This window comes from Procambarus clarkii, chromosome 81 (assembly GCF_040958095.1).
Source record: "Procambarus clarkii isolate CNS0578487 chromosome 81, FALCON_Pclarkii_2.0, whole genome shotgun sequence".
NCBI lineage: Eukaryota > Metazoa > Arthropoda > Malacostraca > Decapoda > Cambaridae > Procambarus > Procambarus clarkii.
Window position 1 is genome coordinate 20,979,152 of NC_091230.1, and position 20,073 is coordinate 20,999,224.

Sequence of the window (20,073 nt, forward strand, 5' to 3'; positions counted from 1 at the left end):
TAGTAGGCATGGGGAGGGAGGCGCCGAGGGTATGGAGAGGGAGGCGCCGTGGGTATATAGAGGGAGGCGCCGTGGGTAGAGGGAGGTGGCGGCGTTGGGGATGGAAGGAGCTGGGCGCCTTATCATCAACACTTGTAGCGGTGTGGGGGCTCCATCACACCGCCTCGCACAGCCAATCCCAGCCACGCCATTCAACGTTCCACTCCCATTGGTTAAGGTCACCCTTTAGGCCACACAACGGATGATATTACCGACGTAATATATAGAGACACTCAACCTGTTGGACCAGAAGCACCGGGACAAGTGGCGGAGTAGCACCAACACGCTCAGTAGAAATCTTGAACTCCGATATACGCTCTGAAATCTTGTCGGTCTTGATATATTACGTCCACTAGTGTGTGTTTGTGTGTGTCAAGTCGGTGCTGTATGTGCGCGCTGATAGGAATCCTGTGATATTGCGGTTTTATCCCTGCACAAACGGTTCTCTCTGTTCAGCGGAATAAGGCAACGCTAGAACCACAATGTTGAAAACTGAGAGCGTGCACAAACTGATGCCGTCTGAAGTGTGCGACAAGATCAAGACGGAGGTCATGGGACAGCAGCACCTGAGCGCCACGTCGGAAGGAGTCGAACCCACTGTAACTCTGGAGGATCGGGAACTTTGGACCCGCTTCCAGGCTCTCACCAACGAGATGATTGTTACCAAGTCCGGCCGGTGAGTGTCTTGTTGTGGTGGTGCTTGTGAGGGGGTTGTGGTGGTGCTTGTGAGGGGGTTGTGGTGGTGCTTGTGAGGGGGGTTGTGGTGGTGCTTGTGAGGGGGTTGTGGTGGTGCTTGTGAAGGGGTTGTGGTGGTGCTTGTGAGGGGGTTGTGGTGGTGTTTGTGAGGGGGTTGTGGTAGTGCTTGTGAGGGGGTTGTAGTAGTGCTTGTGAGGGGGTTGTGGTGGTGCTTGTGAGGGGGTTGTGGTGGTGCTTGTGAGGGGGTTGTGGTGGTGCTTGTGAGGGGGTTGTGGTGGTGTTTGTGAGGGGGTTGTGGTGGTGCTTGTGAGGGGGTTGTGGTGGTGCTTGTGAGGGGGTTGTGGTGGTGATTGTGAGGGGGTTGTGGTGGTGCTTGTGAGGGGCTTGTGGTGGTGCTTGTGAGGAGCTTGTGGTGGTGCTTGTGAGGGGGTTGTGGTGGTGCTTGTGAGGGGGTTGTGGTGGTGCTTGTGAGGGGGTTGTGGTGGTGCTTGTGAGGGGGTTGTGGTAGTGTTTGTGAGGGGGTTGTGGTGGTGCTTGTGAGGGGGTTGTGGTAGTGTTTGTGAAGGGGTTGTGGTGGTGCTTGTGAGGGGGTTGTGTTGGTGCTTGTGAGGGGGTTGTGGTGGTGCTTGTGAGGGGGTTGTGGTGGTGCTTGTGAGGGGGTTGTGGTGGTGCTTGTGAGGGGGTTGTGGTGGTGCTTGTGAGGGGGATGTGGTGATGCTTGTGAGGGGGTTGTGGTGGTGCTTGTGAGGGGGGTTGTGGTGGTGCTTGTGAGGGGGTTGTGGTGGTGCTTGTGAGGGGGTTGTGGTGGTGCTTGTGAGGGGGTTGTGGTGGTGCTTGTGAGGGGGTTGTGGTGGTGCTTGTGAGGGGGGTTGTGTTGGTGCTTGTGAGGGGGTTGTGGTGGTGCTTGTGAGGGGGGTTGTGGTGGTGCTTGTGAGGGGGGTTGTGTTGGTGCTTGTGAGGGGGTTGTGGTGGTGCATGTGAGGGGGTTGTGGTGGTGCTTGTGAGGGGGTTGTGGTGGTGCTTGTGAGGGGGTTGTGGTGGTGCTTGTGAGGGGGTTGTGGTGGTGCTTGTGAGGGGGTTGTGGTGGTGCTTGTGAGGGGGGTTGTGGTGGTGCTTGTGAGGGGGTTGTGGTGGTGCTTGTGATGGGGTTGTGGTGCTTGTGAGGGGGTTGTGGTGGTGCTTGTGATGGGGTTGTGGTGGTGCTTGTGATGGGGTTGTGGTGCATGTGAGGGGGTTGTGGTGGTGCTTGTGAGGGGGTTGTGGTGGTGCTTGTGAGGGGGTTGTGGTGGTGCTTGTGAGGGGGTTGTGGTGGTGCTTGTGAGGAGATTGTAGTGGTGCTTGTGAGGGGGTTGTGGTGGTGCTTGTGAGGGGGTTGTGGTGGTGCTTGTGAGGGGGTTGTGGTAGTGCTTGTGAGGGGGTTGTGGTGGTGCTTGTGAGGGGGGTTGTGGTGGTGCTTGTGAGGGGGTTGTGGTGGTGCTTGTGAGGGGGTTGTGGTGGTACTTGTGATGGGGTTGTTGTAGGAATGGAGAACCATGCCATGGTACTATGTTAGGGATTGTTTCAAGCGCAGGTTTGACATATATGAATGAGTTTGAGTAGCTCTTATGTAGGAACTGGCTCGGGATAGGCCTCCTGCAGTTTCCTTAGACGTTAACAGATCTGTAAATACCATCATAAATATAAATTTTTTTAAGACTGTTATATGCCGGAAGGTAAGATCAAGGATAACGTTACTGGATAACTGATAACAATGATGACTACCAATATTTATGCTGGATGATCCTAATGTTGTTATTTTGGTTGTAGGAATATGTTCCCTGTGGTGAAGGTGTCTGTGGGGGACCTCGAGCCTTCGGCCATGTACTCCATATTTCTCGACTTTGTCCAGGTCGACTCCCACAGGTAAAAAAAAACTCTGTTATCTTGTGATTCAGCACTTGCAAAAATTCATTGCCAAATTTTTGTTTTGCTAGATAGTGGCTGATCAAAGGGCATTCCTTAAAGTCTTATTGTGTGTTACAGGTGGAAGTACGTGAATGGGGAATGGGTTCCTGGGGGCAAGCCCGAGATGGCCCCGCCGTCAGCCGTCTACATGCACTCCGACTCCCCGAACTTCGGCAGCCACTGGATGAAGGACCCCGTCTCCTTCATCAAGGTCAAGCTGACCAACAAGTCCAACGGCAACGGCCAGGTGAGAGTCCCGACCATTGTCTTACATGCTAACGGACATAACAAGCACGGATCTTGAAGTCGGCGCTGCCGATAAGTCATGCGAACGCTGAGTCTCAAGGACACTCTTCTCACCGTGGGTGTGGGTTATTTCCCTTGAATCTTAAAATAATGTCATTGCCAGTTTAGATGTGTGTAGGAGGTTCCAACTTCATGTGAGTTCTGCTGCATGATGGGGGGGGGGGGAGGGTGGCTTTTTGATTGACAGGTGGAGTGTGTAGACCACGTCTCAGCTGATGTGACCATGGATTGACAAGCCACGCCGCCCGACAATTAAAAGTCGTCAGAAAAACAGGGATGACAAAGTAACATAAACGCATCATGGGGAAGGGTCAGTAATCATGTTTTATGAGAGATGGCACCAGTCTCTCTGTCCCCGTGTGGGCCACACTCACCCTCCCTCCCTCTACCTGTCACGGCCTTCCAAAACACCCTCGCTTTATTCTCCCTAATAAGCAAGTTTCCCCTTTTAAGATAGATATAAGATTGACTATTGAGAAAAAAAATATAATACTTTGTTCAACATATGACATAAAATAGCTTTAGTGTTAATTATGCGTTAATGTGAGGTTGTGGAGGTCTATCGTGAAGGGGCGAAGGTCCGACGGGTCTCTCCGCTGGGCGTCCATCCTGGCTTGTGGTAGGTGTTTAACTGTTCGATTGTGGCACCTCGAGCACCGTAAGGCTCTCCCTCACTACTGCCACTCGTGGTTCTCCCTCACCACCACCACCACTCGTGGCTCTCCCTCACCACCACCACCACTCGTGGTTCTCCCTCACCACCACCACCACTCGTGGCTCTCCCTCACCACCACCACCACTCGTGGCTCTCCCTCACCACCACCACCACTCGTGGCTCTCCCTCACCACCACCACCACTCGTGGCTCTCCCTCACCACCACCACCACTCGTGGCTCTCCCTCACCACCACCAGCACTCGGAGCACACCGCCGCGCCTCCCGCTGTCAGCCTCAGTGTGTGCTCGCCACCGCTGGTCGCCGCCTGGAGTCTGGAGGTCAGTGGTGGCGTGCCGGGACCTCCCAGGGCCTGTGCCCTGTATTACGCTACTTATTGACCATTTAAAATCTTTAGAAGCATCATTTTACAGCTCCAATAAATACCCTGAGGACACCGGACACCTCCCGGGACCTGCCACGACCAATAAACCCGAACTAAAGATCTTCATTAGCCTCATACTGTAGGAGGGAGACCTCCTTAGGGGGACCTTGAGGACGCTAAGAGTTTAGATGTGGCAGTTTTCTTCAATTATTATAATTGATGTGTTAATTGACAAGATTATATACACTGTGTGTGTGTATTGACTTATGTGTTTGTGTTGTGAAGGTTTGTAGGGTTGTGATGTGGTCACTTTGACTTGTTGGTGTACCAAGTATTCTGCCTTGTTCCCTGTTGTGTTCCCTGCCATGTATCCTGGACCCTGCCCCATATACTGTCATACACCCTGCCCCATATACTGTCATACACCCTGCCCCATATACTGTCATACACCCTGCCCCATATACTGTCATACACCCTGTCCCATACTGTCATACACCTTGGCCCTTACTGTATAATGCACCTTGCCATGCGTCCTGCCTTGTTCCCTGTCTCTCCTCTTCCTCTAGACCTGAGCCTCACCACCTCCTCCTCCCCCAGACCTGAGCCTCACCACCTCCTCCTCCCCCAGACCTGAGCTTCACCACCACCTCCTCCCCCAGACCTGAGCCTCACCACCTCCCCCAGACCTGAGCCTCACCACCTCCCCCAGACCTGAGCCTCACCACCTCCCCCAGACCTGAGCCTCACCACCTCCCCCAGACCTGAGCCTCACCACCTCCCCCAGACCTGAGCCTCACCACCTCCCCCAGACCTGAGCCTCACCACCTCCCCCAGACCTGAGCCTCACCACCTCCCCCAGACCTGAGCCTCACCACCTCCCCCAGACCTGAGCCTCACCACCTCCCCCAGACCTGAGCCTCACCACCTCCTCCTCCCCCAGACCTGAGCCTCACCACCTCCCCCACCCCCAGACCTGAGCCTCACCACCTCCCCCTCCCCCAGACCTGAGCCTCACCACCTCCTCCTCCTCCCACAGATTATGCTCAACAGCCTGCACAAGTACGAGCCCCGCTTGCGGGTGGTGCAGGTGGTCCAGGTGGATAAGGAGCAGCAGCAGCGGATAATCTCCTGCCACACCTTCCCTGAGTGCCAGTTCATCGCTGTCACCGCCTACCAGAACGAGGAGGTCAGTGCCACTCTTCCACAGTTCTTTGAGGAGAACAAGAGAGCCAATGAGAGCTCTCGGCCTGTTCAAGTAATTACCCAGCCACACAAAAGTCATATTATTGAAAAGTGAAACACTTTTTGTTAACGCTAATAAAGTGTTCAAAAACCGTGGTCAGTCTTGTAGAGGCAAGACACTGACGAGCCCCTTGTCTCCCCTTGCACAGGTTAAGCAGCTAAAGATCAAGTACAACCCCTTCGCTAAGGCGTTCCTGGACCCGAAGGAGCGGCCAGACCTCCACGGGCAGCGGGACATGATGGCCGCCTACCCCCAACACCACCACCAGCAGTGTAGGCGTCACCTGTAGGCCTCATTCCCTCTGGGGTTCAAATATTATAGTATTTAGTAGGCCTGTTCACTCAGCTGAGAGATTCTACCAGGTGGTAGTGGCTGTAGTTCATGATTTTAAAAGCATTTTAAAAGCTCTACAATCACCTTCTGTGGTTGATTGTTCAATAAAGCCCTGGGACCAGATTCACGAAGCAGTTACGCAAGCACTTATGAACCTGTACATCTTTTCTCAATCTTTGGCGGTTTTGTTTACAATTATAGCTGCGAACCATCAGGAGACTGTTTATAATAATAACAAAAGTTAATTGGGAAGTTTTCATGCTTGTAAACTATTTAATAAATGTAACCAAAGTCGTCAAAGATTGAGGAAAAATGTACACGTTCGTAAGTGCTTGCGTAACTGCTTCGTAAATCTGACCCCTGGACTATATGTTTAACAGAACTGTCCATGGGGGACAGAAGAAAATGTATATATGCTGGTTAGCATTGAAAGGTGTGGCCACGTCTGTGGTAGAAAATAATAATAATAATAAAAAAATCCTCTGCTTATATTCCTTTCGTACATTATGTATGCTGCGAAATCTCATTAAAATTTATATAGACATAGGCTCCACCCAGCCTATTCACAGCCCAATCAGCTCAAGGCATCGTCATACTAATCATCTAATCTTTGGGCACACAGATGGATGGTACATGGGAGGCGGGGCAGGGATGTGCAGCGGGGGTGTGGCCTACGGACAGGCTCCGCCCTCAGGGGTGGGGCTCGCTCCGCCCCCCGTCACGCTCTCCTCCCGCATTGCTGTCAACATGAGGAATCACCGGGTGGTCCCCTACACCTCCCCCACCCCCAGGACCTCCAGGACCCCGCCTGGTGAGACACGACCCTTCTCATTGGTTCTCATTTACCGCATGTTTCTCTTATTTGTTCACATTTACCGCCCATTTCTCTTCTCATTTGTTCACATTTACCTCACATTTCTCTTCTCATTTGTTCATCGCCAAGTGAAACTGTTATTTGTGGGTACTTGAAGTTTGTTTTAAGACCTGGACAATCGTAAATGATAGGAAATTGATAGAAGTCACATTCCTGATAGTTGTGGTGGATAGTTACACTGGGGTGGTGGATAGTTACACTGGGGGTGGTGGATAGTTACACTGGGGGTGGTGGATAGTTACACTGGGGGTGGTGGATAGTTACACTGGGGGTGGTGGATAGTTACACTGGGGGTGGTGGATAGTTACACTGGGGGTGGTGGATAGTTACACTGGGGGTGGTGGATAGTTACACTGGGGGTGGTGGATAGTTACACTGGGGGTGGTGGATAGTTACACTGGGGGTGGTGGATAGTTACACTGGGGGTGGTGGATAGTTACACTGGGGGTGGTGGATAGTTACACTGGGGGTGGTGGATAGTTACACTGGGGGTGGTGGATAGTTACACTGGGGGTGGTGGATAGTTACACTGGGGGTGGTGGATAGTTACACTGGGGGTGGTGGATAGTTACACTAGTGTGTGGTGGATAGTTACACTTGTGTTTGGTGGATAGTTATACTGGTGTGTGGTGGATAGTTCACACTGTTGTGGTGGATAGTTACACTGGTGTGGTGGATAGTTACACTGGTGTGGTGGATAGTTACACTGGTGTGGTGGATAGTTACACTGGTGCGTGGTGGATAGTTACACTGGTGCGTGGTGGATAGTTACACTGGTGTGGTGGATAGTTACACTGGTGTGGTGGATAGTTACACTGGTGCGTGGTGGATAGTTACGCTGGAACCTGGGACTTGCAAATTTTGGACCTGGCCCTCCGGTATTTTTAATGTATATATTATTTGATACCTGTCTCGTCTCCTTCATAGAGAGTGCATAGTGAGAGCTTTGAGACGATCCCAACAATTTAGGAGCTTTACCGTGTCTATTTCTGCCGTATATGTTCTCTGTATTCCCTCTACTTCAGCAACCTCTCCTGCTCTGGGAGGGGAAGTGAGTATCGAGCAGTACTCAAGGCGGGACAGCAGTGATTTGAATAGTATAATTATTATGACGGGATCCCTGGATTTGAAGGTTATTTTCAAATATTTCTTTTATTTTTCCTATTATTATTCCATCCAATTGTTTTTCTAACTGGCGCAATATTTGCTTGGTTATGCTCCCTAAATGTTAGGTCGTAAGACATTATTATTCCCAGATCATTTACATGTTATGCTATGTTCTATGTTTCAGTGAGCGGCATGTCTCAGCAGCAGCCTTGCGTTAGCAGCTACGGCCTGGCTGGGCTGACAGCGGAGTGGAGGCAGCAGTCGTGGGGGCACCATCATCACCAACCCTCCGTTACCGTCACGCCTTCCACTGCTGTCACTCCCGCACACTACCAGTGGTCGGGTCTTCAGAGCGGCTACGCACATCCATCTCATCACAGCACAGGCTTCTACCAGGGATACCAGCAGTGTGGAGCCCCGGGAATAGGTCTCGGCAACGCCTCAACGTGTGCAGCCCCTTCACACAACGCCTACCATGCCCAGCGCTCCCCACAAGAGGCTCTTACGCCTATGGCTACTTACTCCGATACCTCCACTAGCCAGGGTTTCACAACCAGCCGTTCATCTCCCGCATACGAGTCAGTGCACGTTCTGGGCACCAATGCGGGGATTTACAGCGCTGGTCGCCTTCACGAAGACTCCTCCGATCATCACAGCACCGGGGACGGATCTCCACAGTCGGTCGGGTCTCTATCTCTCAGCCACACTACCCAGGCTGACATGTTCATCCTACCCGACCTTGGCTATCATAGTGGCCTCACTGCCCCCCACACTGACATGACGCGCATCAAAGGAGAGAACTTCAGCGACAACAGCAGCGCCTCACCACACGGGTGGAGTCCGCTCTCCCCACCCTAAATGTAAGATTCCACAGCACACCTGTTTCCTGCTCAAGTTCCCAAAGTAGCATTTAATTTGAACTCTCGCATCTAAGACCTAGGCGGGTGAGTCGCCCATTTAAGACTTAGGTGGGTGAGTCACCCACTTAAGACCTAGGTGTGAGAGATGCCCATGCAAGACTTAGGTTTGTGAGCCAAACATTCAAGGCCTGGGTAAACAGACCTTATATATTTAGGTGGTCGAGCCACCCATTCATTACCTGAGTATAACAACAATTATTAAGGTGGGGAAGGCAATCATCCATTACCTGGGTGACTACACCATTAATTACTGAAGTGGGCGAGCCAATCATTCATTACCTACATAAGAAAACTGCCATTTATTTAGCTGGATAAGTCATTCATTCAAGATCTAGGTAAACAAACAATTAATTGTTGATATGGGTGAGTCCCCAGTTATGCAGGTAGATGTGCTACTCATCCAAGATCAAGGTGGGTGATTCCCTTTCCCCCACACCAACAATTAAGTTGGTGAACCAACATCCAGGCTGCCACTTGCGGGCCGTTTCTCCATTCTCGAACTTGCCCCTTCAGTGTAGGGGGCACCTGGCCACACTACACTGCCTGTGTACTCTAGCAGGTGTAACCTCCCAGGAATACCAACAATTATTGAGCTATTTATGCTACACTTTGGCCTCTTAGTCGTGTTAACCTTGATAGTTTAAGTTTTGTATTGAGTCATTGTAAACCCAGAGTGGATTCAGGGTGCCATACACTAAGTAAATTAAATGTACAAAGTACATTTATATATTATTTTTTTGTATTTATGAGTTATCCAAGATAGGCTGTGTAATTTAAAACAATCAAGTTTTACTCTGTATTGTGTTGTATTTTTCAATGAATTTTTGCGTGGTTGGGCAATATTGCAATGTATGTTATGTAAATTTCCGGAGAGATGTGTTCATTAAACAATGGTGTGTGCGTAGTGTGGATGAGGACCATGCCAGAAACCTTGTGTGTGAACGGCTGAGAGATTGTAAGATAAGCTGAAAGTAAGTCCCACACCTTCCTCCACAAAATATAAATGATAACTGATAACTTTTATCGTTTTATTATCTTACCTTCTCTGACGTAGCATTACGGACTTGATTAAAATCAATCCAGAATAGGCAACATAGCGGAACATGTTGTCACCAAACTCTTGGATGCAACATAACAAGCGCTGAGTAAAGCCGACCACAATAGGCAACATAACCAAAGTAAACTCCGGATAGGCTACATAACGGAGCCCAGCGCCGCTCCTCAAATGTCTGCCGCGGCCAGGCTGCTTAACTATATCATCTCTGCCACGCGGGAATCTGGCTGACAGCGTTATTTTAGCCGAAATAATAACTCGCTGGTTGCCAGTGTTGGAAATGTTACCCACTTTATCAACATTATTATCTATGAAATGTATTATTTCTATATCATATCAGAATAACTTCAGATTCATTAAAATCCTGCATCTGGATCCTTCATGACAATGCTACTATGATCACGTACACCATAAGGCCAGTGGTGCCTACGTGACTTTGTACATGATTTCTTAAGGATCTAGAAGCTTCAAGAGGAATATCTTATCTACAGCTCCCTTAAGAATAACACGAAGCAAGAGGCGAAACCTTTGACAACCTGGCTGATCTTCCTTTCATACCAACGCGCAAATTTTTGACGCGTCGTTCATCCAAAATGCACTCAATTTGGGAGCCAGTTTTGGCAACAGGTTGGCACCCCTGACACACAGCCGTACCAGCAATCAAAATAAATGATAATACAAAATGATTCTAAATACATTTCTAGTAAGTCCTCACAGCCGCAGACAGCAGCACGGGGAGAACAACACTATTTACACCGCCTCTCTTTACTTATTTCTATGTATCTAAACTTAACCAATTTGTGGCCATTTGTGGCACTTTACCCCAAACACTACTCCCCATTTTGTACCAGGAGTGACTGTGAAGCACCTTGAGTGAATATGAAGTACCATATGAGTGCCTGTGAAGCACCTTGAGTGAATATGAAGTACCATATGAGTGCCTGTGAAGCACCTTGAGTGAACATAAAGCACCATATGAGTGGTTGTGAAGCACAGTGAGTGAATATGAAATACCATACAGGTGAGTGTGAGGTACCGTGAGTGACTGAAGTATCGTGAGTGAATGTGAAATGCCGTGAGTGGCTGTGAAGTACCATATTGGTGACTGAAGTATAATGAGTGATAGTGACACGGTAATTTTTAACGAAGGACGGATTCTTCCTGGATAATTAAATCACTTGTCATCAGGTGTAGTGTGGCTGTCGACCCGATCCTTATGGGGGAGACGGGGTGATGGGGGAGGTTCAGGGGGTGAGGGTGAACGATAGGGGGTGGAGAAGCAGGGTACGGAATAGAGGAGAAAGATAGGGGGTAGAGGAGCAGGGTAAGGGGGGTACAGGAGCAGAATAAGGGGGTAGAGGAGAAGGGTAATGGGTAAAGGAGCAGGATAAAGGGGTAGAGGAGCAAGGTAAGGGGTACAGAAGCAGGGTAAGGCGTAAAGAAGCAGGGTAAGGGGTAGAGGATCAGGGTAATGGGTAGAGGAGTAGGGGGATCTCCACTCCCACCCTTGACACACCCCTCTCCGCCCCCCCACCCCACAACGGCCCCACTACCACCCCCTAAACTACCACTATTGTGGCCGTGGTTCGTGCCCCACCGGTACACCCTTGCTACTCCACACTTGACGCCCTCCAAGTCACTTGTCCTCACTCTCAACACAGGTCCTCCGGTGAAATGTTTCGCACGTCGGGTTCATTCTGGATTCGCAATCGGGAATTCAGGATTCGAATCCCAGGCAGGACAGAAATGGTTGGGCGCCTTTCCCATCACCTAATGCCCTTCATGTTCACCTAGCAGGAAATAGGGTGGACGTCGATATGAACCTATCATGGATATACAGTGGCTGCCTGTCCCCCGACTGAATGAACTATTATTGACCATACATAAAATGAACGTATTAGAATGGTTCCTTCGGGTTGATGAACGTTCATCAACCCGACGGTGCAGCAGCACATTCCAAGATGAATGGTGTGACCAAACAAGGGGATCCAAAGTGTGACCAAACAAGGGGATCCAAAGTGTGACCAAACAAGGGGATCCAAAGTGTGACCAAACAAGGGGATCCAAATTGTGACCAAACAAGGGGATCCAAAGTGTGACCATTTCCATCACAAGGATCCAGTGACTGACCAACCTGACAATAGGGCTCCACGATGCTTCCTTTTCTACCTTATCTTGTTTAGGGTCGTTAGGTTCAGCTCCTCCAACCACTCCTCGTGCGTCCCCCCACCCCTCTCCCCATAGGTCTGGGACAAGCCTCGTCGCAAATTGCTTGATCTAACTCCACGCCGGCGCTACGTATTGTAGGACTCGTCTTCCGTAGGTAGTATACAGTGTTATGAATTCCTCCGTCTAATGGGTTCCAAATATTAGAGGCTCTGAGAGAGAGAGAGAGAGAGAGAGAGAGAGAGAGAGAGAGAGAGAGAGAGAGAGAGAGAGAGAGAGAGAGAGAGAGAGAGAGAGAGAGAGAGAGAGAGAGAGAGAGAGAGAGAGAGAGAGAGAGAGAGAGAGAGAGAGAGAGAGAGAGAGAGAGAGACAGAGAGAGACAGAGACAGAGAGAGAAACAGAGACAGACAGACAGACAGACAGACAGACAGACAGACAGACAGACAGGCAGGCAGGCAGGCAGGCAGGCAGGCAGACAGACAGACAGACAGACAGACAGACACAGACAGACAGAGACAGACACAGACAGACAGACAGAGACAGACAGAGACAGACAGACAGAAGGGAGAGGTGCCCTGCCCTCAGTTCCAATCACAACATCAACAAGACCTGAGATAAGATAACAAGGAGTCACGTACCACCATCAACGACAATTAAAACCTCGAATTACAGCTACCTGGGTATATGAGAGGGCATTTCCGTCCGCGGGAGTGACACTGGGGCGCTAAACCCCCCCCCCCCCCCCTAAGGGTCCAGGGGAGGTGACCCCTGACGTGACCCAACGGGGCCGGGGTCATGACCTCGCCCGGCCTGGCTCCAGCTCCTGCCTTGCGTCCTGCCACTTGGAATGTGTGATACGTCAGACTGTTGTTTTACACTCTGCTACTGGGAACAAAAGTTGCAAGTAGCAGACGCTAGGGATCGCTAGGTGCCCGGGACTGAAGAAACAAGGTTTAACATTAAATAAATTTGGATCACTATCTCTTTCCTCCTGAAGTCTCAAGCTTCCACTTAAGCTCTTGACGACATTCCTAAAGCTTGCTCTACCTCTATATTTCCCCTCTCCCCCTCTATATATCCCCTCCCCCCTTCCTCTCTATATCTCCCCCCTTTCCTCCCTATATCTCCCCCCCTTCCTCCCTATATCTCCCCCCACCCCTTCCTCCCTATATCTCCCCCTCCTTCCTCCCTATATCTCCCCCCCCTTCCTCCCTATATCTGCCCCCCTTCCTCCCTATATCTGCCCCTCCTGCCCCAGGCCGACGTCTGCCCTCTCACCCCCACCTGCCCCTGACCAACAAGTGCTCAACCCGTGGTCATGATGTCACGTGATGTGACCTAAGGCCGTGCGAGGCCCTCAGCTCTGATGCGCTAATTGGAGTAGAGGAGCGCGGCTCTGTGAGGCCCACCGCCGCCGCCACCGTCCGCTGCACGATGCGATGACCGCTAATTGCCTCGTTCTGACCGCACACCTCACTAACCACCCCCGACCCTCCCCGATGAACTTAGTGGCTCTTGCCTGAGACTGTGAACTTAGTGGCTCTTGCCCGAGTCTGTGAACTTAGTGACTCTTGCCTGAGTCTGTGAACTTAGTGGCTCTTGCCCTGAGACTGGGAACTTAGTGGCTCTTGCCTGAGTATGTGAACTTAGTGGCTCTTGCCCTGAGACTGTGAACTTAGTGGCTCTTGCCTGAGTCTGTGAACTTAAGTGGCTCTTGGCCTGAGTCTGTGAACTTAGTGGCTCTTGCCTGAGTCTGTGAACTTAGTGACTCTTGCCTGAGTCTGTGAACTTAGTGGCTCTTGCCCTGAGACTGGGAACTTAGTGGCTCTTGCCTGAGTCTGTGAACTTAGTGACTCTTGCCTGAGTCTGTGAACTTAGTGGCTCTTGCCCTGAGACTGGGAACTTAGTGGCTCTTGCCCTGAGACTGTGAACTTAGTGTCAAGACACCCGGTACAGCCTCGCTCGCAAGGAAGTAGCAGGAAGGCTTGAACAAACAGTTTTATTGGTCATATTTTCGTAGTTTTCTACCATGCTCAGAGAGCTCGGCGCTCGCAAGTTATAGTTCATTGTTTACATAACAGATCAGAAGAACCTTTCTTGTAGGTATATTGACACGACAATACGAGAGTCGTCAACGCTGTCAAGAGTCGTCAACGCTGTCAAGAGTCGTCAACACTGTCAAGAGTCATCAACGCTGTCAAGAGTCGTCAGCACTGTCAAGAGTCGTCAACGCTGTCAAGAGTCATCAACGCTGTCAAGAGTCGTCAACACTGTCAAGAGTCATCAACGCTGTCAAGAGTCGTCAGCACTGTCAAGAGTCATCAACGCTGTCAAGAGTCGTCAACACTATCAAGAGTCATCAACGCTGTCAAGAGTCGTCAACACTGTCAAGAGTCATCAACGCTGTCAAGAGTCGTCAGCACTGTCAAGAGTCATCAACGCTGTCAAGAGTCGTCAGCACTGTCAAGAGTCGTCCCCGGGTGGTTCTTGTCTGCTGAGGTGAGAGTCTTCACTCAAGACACTGAGGTGTCTGTCTGTATCGAAGACAAGACAGTGGTAAGGGGGGTCAGTTACTAAATAAAGGGATGATACAGCTCCTCTCCACTTCCTGTAGTCAACTGTAGCTGTTCTCCCACACGGCCTGGGACGTTATCTTGAGGTTATCTTGAGATGATTTCGGGGCTTTTTAGTGTCCCCGCGGCCCGGTCCTCGACCAGGCCTCCACCCCCAGGAAGCAACCAGTGACAGCTGACTAACACCCAGGTACCTATTTTACTGCTAGGTAACAGGGGCATAGGGTGAAAGAAACTCTGCCCATTGTTTCTCGCCGGCGCCTGGGATCGAACCCAGGACCACAGGATCACAAATCCAGCGTGCTGTCCGCTCGGCTCCGACCGGGACGGGATAACAAATCCTGTAATCTTGCAATCACCGTGTTAATATCTGGACATTATATTATTTATTCAAAAATAAGGCAAACATTTTAACTTGCTCGTTTTTTCTTGCTTTTAAAGTTTTCATTAACAGTTATTTAGGTGTTTTTATACGGGCGCGCACAAGGCCTTGTGTGTGTGTGTGTGTGTGTGTGTGTGTGTGTGTGTGTGTGTGTGTATGTGTGTGTGTGTGTGTGTGTGTGTGTGTGTGTGTGTGTGTGTGTGTGTGTGTGTGTGTGGAGGGTGACAATGCGCAAGGAGGTGCTTGGAGGCTGGCTGACCCACGTGGGAGACGTGACTATTGATTAATGTGACCTCATATACCACGCCGCGGGGACTTCTTGCGGCGTTTGCATTAGTTTATGCGGCGTTGGCCGCGGTCAATGCGGCGTTGGCCACGGAGAAGTTCTGGCTTGTCACGCATCCTTAGTTGAAATGATTCCTGTAGAAACATGAATCTGGGGAAGTTACCTGAGGACCTACGTGAGTCAAAGAGTCACCATATATGAGGCTAGAGGGGTCACAAGAGCTACGCGAGTCATTAACTCACCATATATGAGGCTAGAGGGGCCATATGAGGGATACGCGAGTCATTAACTCACCATATACAAGGATAGAAGGGCCATATGAGGAGTGGCGGTGTTCATCAGGCACAAACAGCTCCCTATCGCTGCTGTTTGATGTTGCCTTCGATGACACAAATTAAGAACCATTTCTAGTAAAAATTAGGCTATTCAATTTATAATTTTTGGGTGTTTTGCGTTCCGTCTGGCAGCCTTTTACGGAACGTAGTGATGATGATGATAATTATAATAATAATAATTATAATAATGGGTTGTTGTGGTTATAGAGGGTTCCCTGGGCCACCTTCCCCCCGTGGGCGCCGCCCACAATAGGGGCGTAATAGTTCTCGCGCTCCTATTTACTGTTCCGTGAACATCGAACCCCGAGACCAATCTGATAAATTTGATAAATTTTGATCACTATTTCGTTAGTAATTGTATTCCATTCAGGTCATGAGCATTAAAATATTATACACTAGACGAGGCCCATCGGTGATGACAAACATATTTCTTCTTGCATCTCGATAAGAAAGTTTAAAGTTATTTACGTCATTAGTGGCAGCCAAAGGCGGCTTCCCGTTCTGGCTGTGATCCAAACTCTTCCTGAACTGCTGACCTCTTGTTCAATGCCCCTCACATGTTTCTTCACGCCAATGTGCTTCCACACACACACACCCCTCCCCAAACCCCCCTTTACCTGAAGTTACCCGAGAGCCACTATCTCTAGTGGCCCTCGACCTGAGAGAAAGGAAGCCGGCGGCTTTTCAAAGATCATCTCGTAATAGTCCCGTGGAATTTTTCCCCAGTTGAATCTTGAGGTAAAGAGAATTTGTCTTAATGTTTAGGGTGTAATCGGTGTGAGTCCCGCTCCGTGAACCTTTCCTGGTAGGAGACTCACCTTAGACTTGGCGGGAGTCTGTCGCTCTCCTTTGATGGCTCTCCAGAGGTGAGGTCGCTGTGCTCGGGTACTGTAGTAGAGGAGTGTAAGGTGGGGAGGAGGGGAGCAGGGTAGGGAAGAAGGGAGCAGGGTGGGGAAGAAGGGAGCAGGGTGGGGAGTAAGGGAGCAGGGTGGGGAAGAAGGGAGCAGGGTGGGGAAGAAGGGAGCAGGGTGGGGAAGAAGGGAGCAGGGTGGGGGAAGAAGAGAGCAGGGTGGGGAAGAAGGGAGCAGGGTGGGGGAAGGGAGCAGGGTGGGGAAGAAGGGAGCAGGGTGGGGGAAGAAGAGAGCAGGGTGAGGAGGAAGGGAGCAGGGTGGGGAAGAAGGGAGCAGGGTGGGGAGGAAGGGAGCAGGGTAGGGAAGAAGGGAGCAGGGTGGGGAGTAAGGGAGCAGGGTGGGGAAGAAGGGAGCAGAGTGGGGAGGAAGGGAGCAGGGTAGGGAAGAAGGGAGCAGGGTGGGGAGTAAGGGAGCAGGGTGGGGAAGAAGGGAGCAGGGTGGGGAGGAAGAGAGCAGGGTGGGGGAAGCCGTGTACGCAAGGAGACAGGACGTCACCCAGGAGGGTTCCTAGTACCGCCTTTACGCAAGCTTACCGAGCAAGAGTTGCGTCAACCACAAACCAGGATTAGCAAGAGAAATAAATCCCCCGGACCATAACAACACGTTAACCATCTGGACGCAACACAACCCCAACACTGTAAGCGACTTCCTCCCAGCTGGTGTCTGCGCCTCCGTCGGCGCTAACCGGTACTCATCTTGCGTAAACTGCCACCCATTGGAGCACCCATGATAATTTTGACACCTGTGTCATACCGCCACGCCGCTCTTTGACTCTGCAACCTTGCCCGTCTTCAGGGTGTAAAGTGCCCCCTTCCCCCCCAACATACCCCGTGCCCCCATACGCTGCTATTTCTCGATCACTGAGCAGGTAGAGGAGTAATGGGTTGCTGTGGGGGGGGATGGGGCAGGGATAATGGGTGGCGGCGTTTGTACATGGTCTGAAGTCTTCACTATGGTGCTATGACCAAGTTCGTTAAGTACCGTTATGGTTAAGTGAGGTCTTCACAATGGTGTTAGGAACCAACTAGCCTCGTACCTTTTATCAGGAATTGTCTTGAATTCTTCTCTGCGGGACCTTTGAGTCTGGCGCCGTTGACTCGGCGTTAATTCGGTCGTTTGCAAACGGAGGAATTTGTATTCGTGCTCACCAGTCTCTGTTGGTGGTCGTCTTTCTCGTTACTGTTGGAATCAACGGCTTGTTTAGCAGATTTGTCCCATTGGGAGACAGTCATGAGATTGCTTATATCTGTACGACAGGCATGATTATATATGGAACGGTAGGCATGATTATATATGGAACGGTAGGCATGACTATATATGGAACGACAGGCATGTTATATATATGGAACGACACGCATGATTATATATGGAACAACAGGCATGATTATATATGGAACAACAGGCATGATTATATATGGAACAACAGGCATGATTATATATGGAACAACAGGCATGATTATATATGGAACAACAGGCATGATTATATATGGAACGACAGGCAAGATTATATATGAACATATATGCCTCTGGAACAACAGGCAGAGTCTGTTGTCTACGGAGAAGACTGTTGTGAGGCTGTCAACTACGGAAGTAAAATTGAGAAACATTTATGTTTTTGTGGAGAATAGAGACGTAACATTTGTGAAAATAATTGAGAAACTGCTGTTGAGAAACAGTTGAGACACTGTCGCCACTGCTTAGAATCTGCACCAGCTCTCACAGTCGCCCACCTGCAGCCATATTCACCCACCATCACCCACCAGCTCCCACCATCACCCACCAGCTCCCACAGTCACTCATCATCACCCACCAGCTCCCACAGTCACTCATCATCACCCACCAGCTCCCACAGTCAGCCACCACCTCCCACAGTCACCCACCTGCAGCCATATTCACCCACCGTCACCCACCACCTCCCACAGTTACCCACCAGCTCCCACAGTCACCCATCATCACCCACCAGCTCCCACCATCACCCACCAGCTCCCACAGTCACCCACCAGCTCCCACCATCACCCACCAGCTCCCACAGTCACCCACCATCACCCACCACCTCCCACGTCAGCCACCTTCCTAGAGACAAACACACAGACTTTCCTAGTTTGTGTACGTCACAGCGGCTATACCTTCTCCTGGTCTGACATCGTCTCTCCTATACCTCGTACATACATACATACATACATACATACATACATACATACATACATACATACATACATACATACATACACACATATTTGTGTATCCCACCAGTTGACTGACAGCTGAAAGGCGGGATCAAAGAGCAGAGCTCAACCCCCGCAACCACAACTAGGTGAGTACATATGTACACACGCACACACATTCATACATAAGTTCATTCACACATATACATAATTGCATGCATAAATACAAACATACATTTTTCAGTACAATCACACACACACACACACACACACACACACACACACACACACACACACACACACACACACACACACACACACACACACACATGCTTGGGGGGGGGGGTGGTAGCTAAGTGGACAGCGCTCTAGACTCGTGGACCCAGGGACCGGGTTCTATCCCCGCACCGCTGGAAAAATAAATGGGTAGAGTTTCCTTTCCTGAAGCCCCTGTTACCTAGCAGTAAATACGTACCAGGGAGTTAGACAGCTGCTACGGGCTGCTTCCTGTGTGTGTGTGTGTGTGTGTGTGTGTGTGTGTGTGTGTGTGTGTGTGTGTGTGTGTGTGTGTGTGTGTGTGTGTGTGTGTGTGAAAAAAAAGAGCAGAGCTCAACCCCCGCAAGCACAACTAGGTGACTACACACGTTAGGGAGAGTACAGAGTGAGAAGGTGACAACCTCTGCAGCCAGTAGAGGGAAACAAAAGAGTCTAGCGGACAACACACAACGTGACGCCGAGGACTCACGTAAACGCAGCAACATGAGCGGCACATGCAACGCTGCCCTACTCTCTCTTCCCGCACACCTGGAGCTGTTGTATGTACACCTGGAGTTCCTGTAAGTACACCTAGAGCTGCTGTATGCACACCTGGAGCTGCTGTATGCACACCTGGAGCTGCTGTATGCACACCTGGAGTTGCTGTATGTACACCTAGAGCTGCTGTATGCACACCTGGAGCTGCTGTATGTACACCTAGAGCTGCTGTATGCACACCTGGAGCTGCTGTATGCACACCTGGAGCTGCTGTATGCACACCTGGAGCTGCTATATGCACACCTGGAGCTGCTGTATGTACACCTAGAGCTGCTGTATGCACACCTGGAGCTGCTGTATGTACACCTGGAGCTGCTGTATGCACACCTGGAGCTGCTGTATGCACACACCTGGAGCTGCTGTATGTACACCTGGAGTGCTGTATGCACACCTGGAGCTGCTGTATGCACACACCTGGAGCTGCTGTATGTACACCTGGAGCTGCTGTATGCACACCTGGAGCTGCTGTATGCACACCTGGAGCTGCTGTATGCACACCTGGAGCTGCTGTATGCACACCTGGAGCTGCTGTATGCACACCTGGAGCTGCTGTATGCACACCTGGAGCTGCTGTATGCACACCTGGAGCTGCTGTATGCACACCTGGAGCTGCTGTATGCACACCTGGAGCTGTTGTATGCACACCTGGAGCTGTTGAATGCACTCTTGGAAATGTGAAACTTCCGGAAGTAGGATAACTCTTTCTTGGTCCGTTGAAGCTCTTGGAAGTTGGATGACTCTTCATTTGTTAATCTCCTGGAAGTTGGATGACTCTTCATTTGTTAATCTCCTGGAGGTTGGATGACTCTTCCTCGATCATCTTATGTACACGTTGGTAAAGATGACGACTGAATGTGATAACATTACTGTGTTTGTGTTGTTTGTGGG

General features: G+C 50.5%; 2 protein-coding genes across 4 annotated transcripts in view; one reads left to right on the forward strand and one right to left on the reverse strand.

Annotated features, from left to right (window-relative positions):
* Window positions 1-20,073, reverse strand: part of LOC123773203 (T-box transcription factor T-like) — a 214,721-nt gene that overhangs the window by 161,867 nt on the left and 32,781 nt on the right. The window lies entirely within an intron of this gene.
* Window positions 291-9,470, forward strand: LOC138349512 (T-box transcription factor T-like). The gene is made up of 7 exons (XM_069315276.1): window positions 291-715; window positions 2,542-2,637; window positions 2,758-2,926; window positions 5,060-5,209; window positions 5,415-5,538; window positions 6,222-6,410; window positions 7,765-9,470. Exons 1-7 carry the CDS (start codon window positions 522-524, stop codon window positions 8,436-8,438), a joined length of 1,596 nt encoding a protein of 531 aa, XP_069171377.1. The 5' UTR covers window positions 291-521; the 3' UTR covers window positions 8,439-9,470.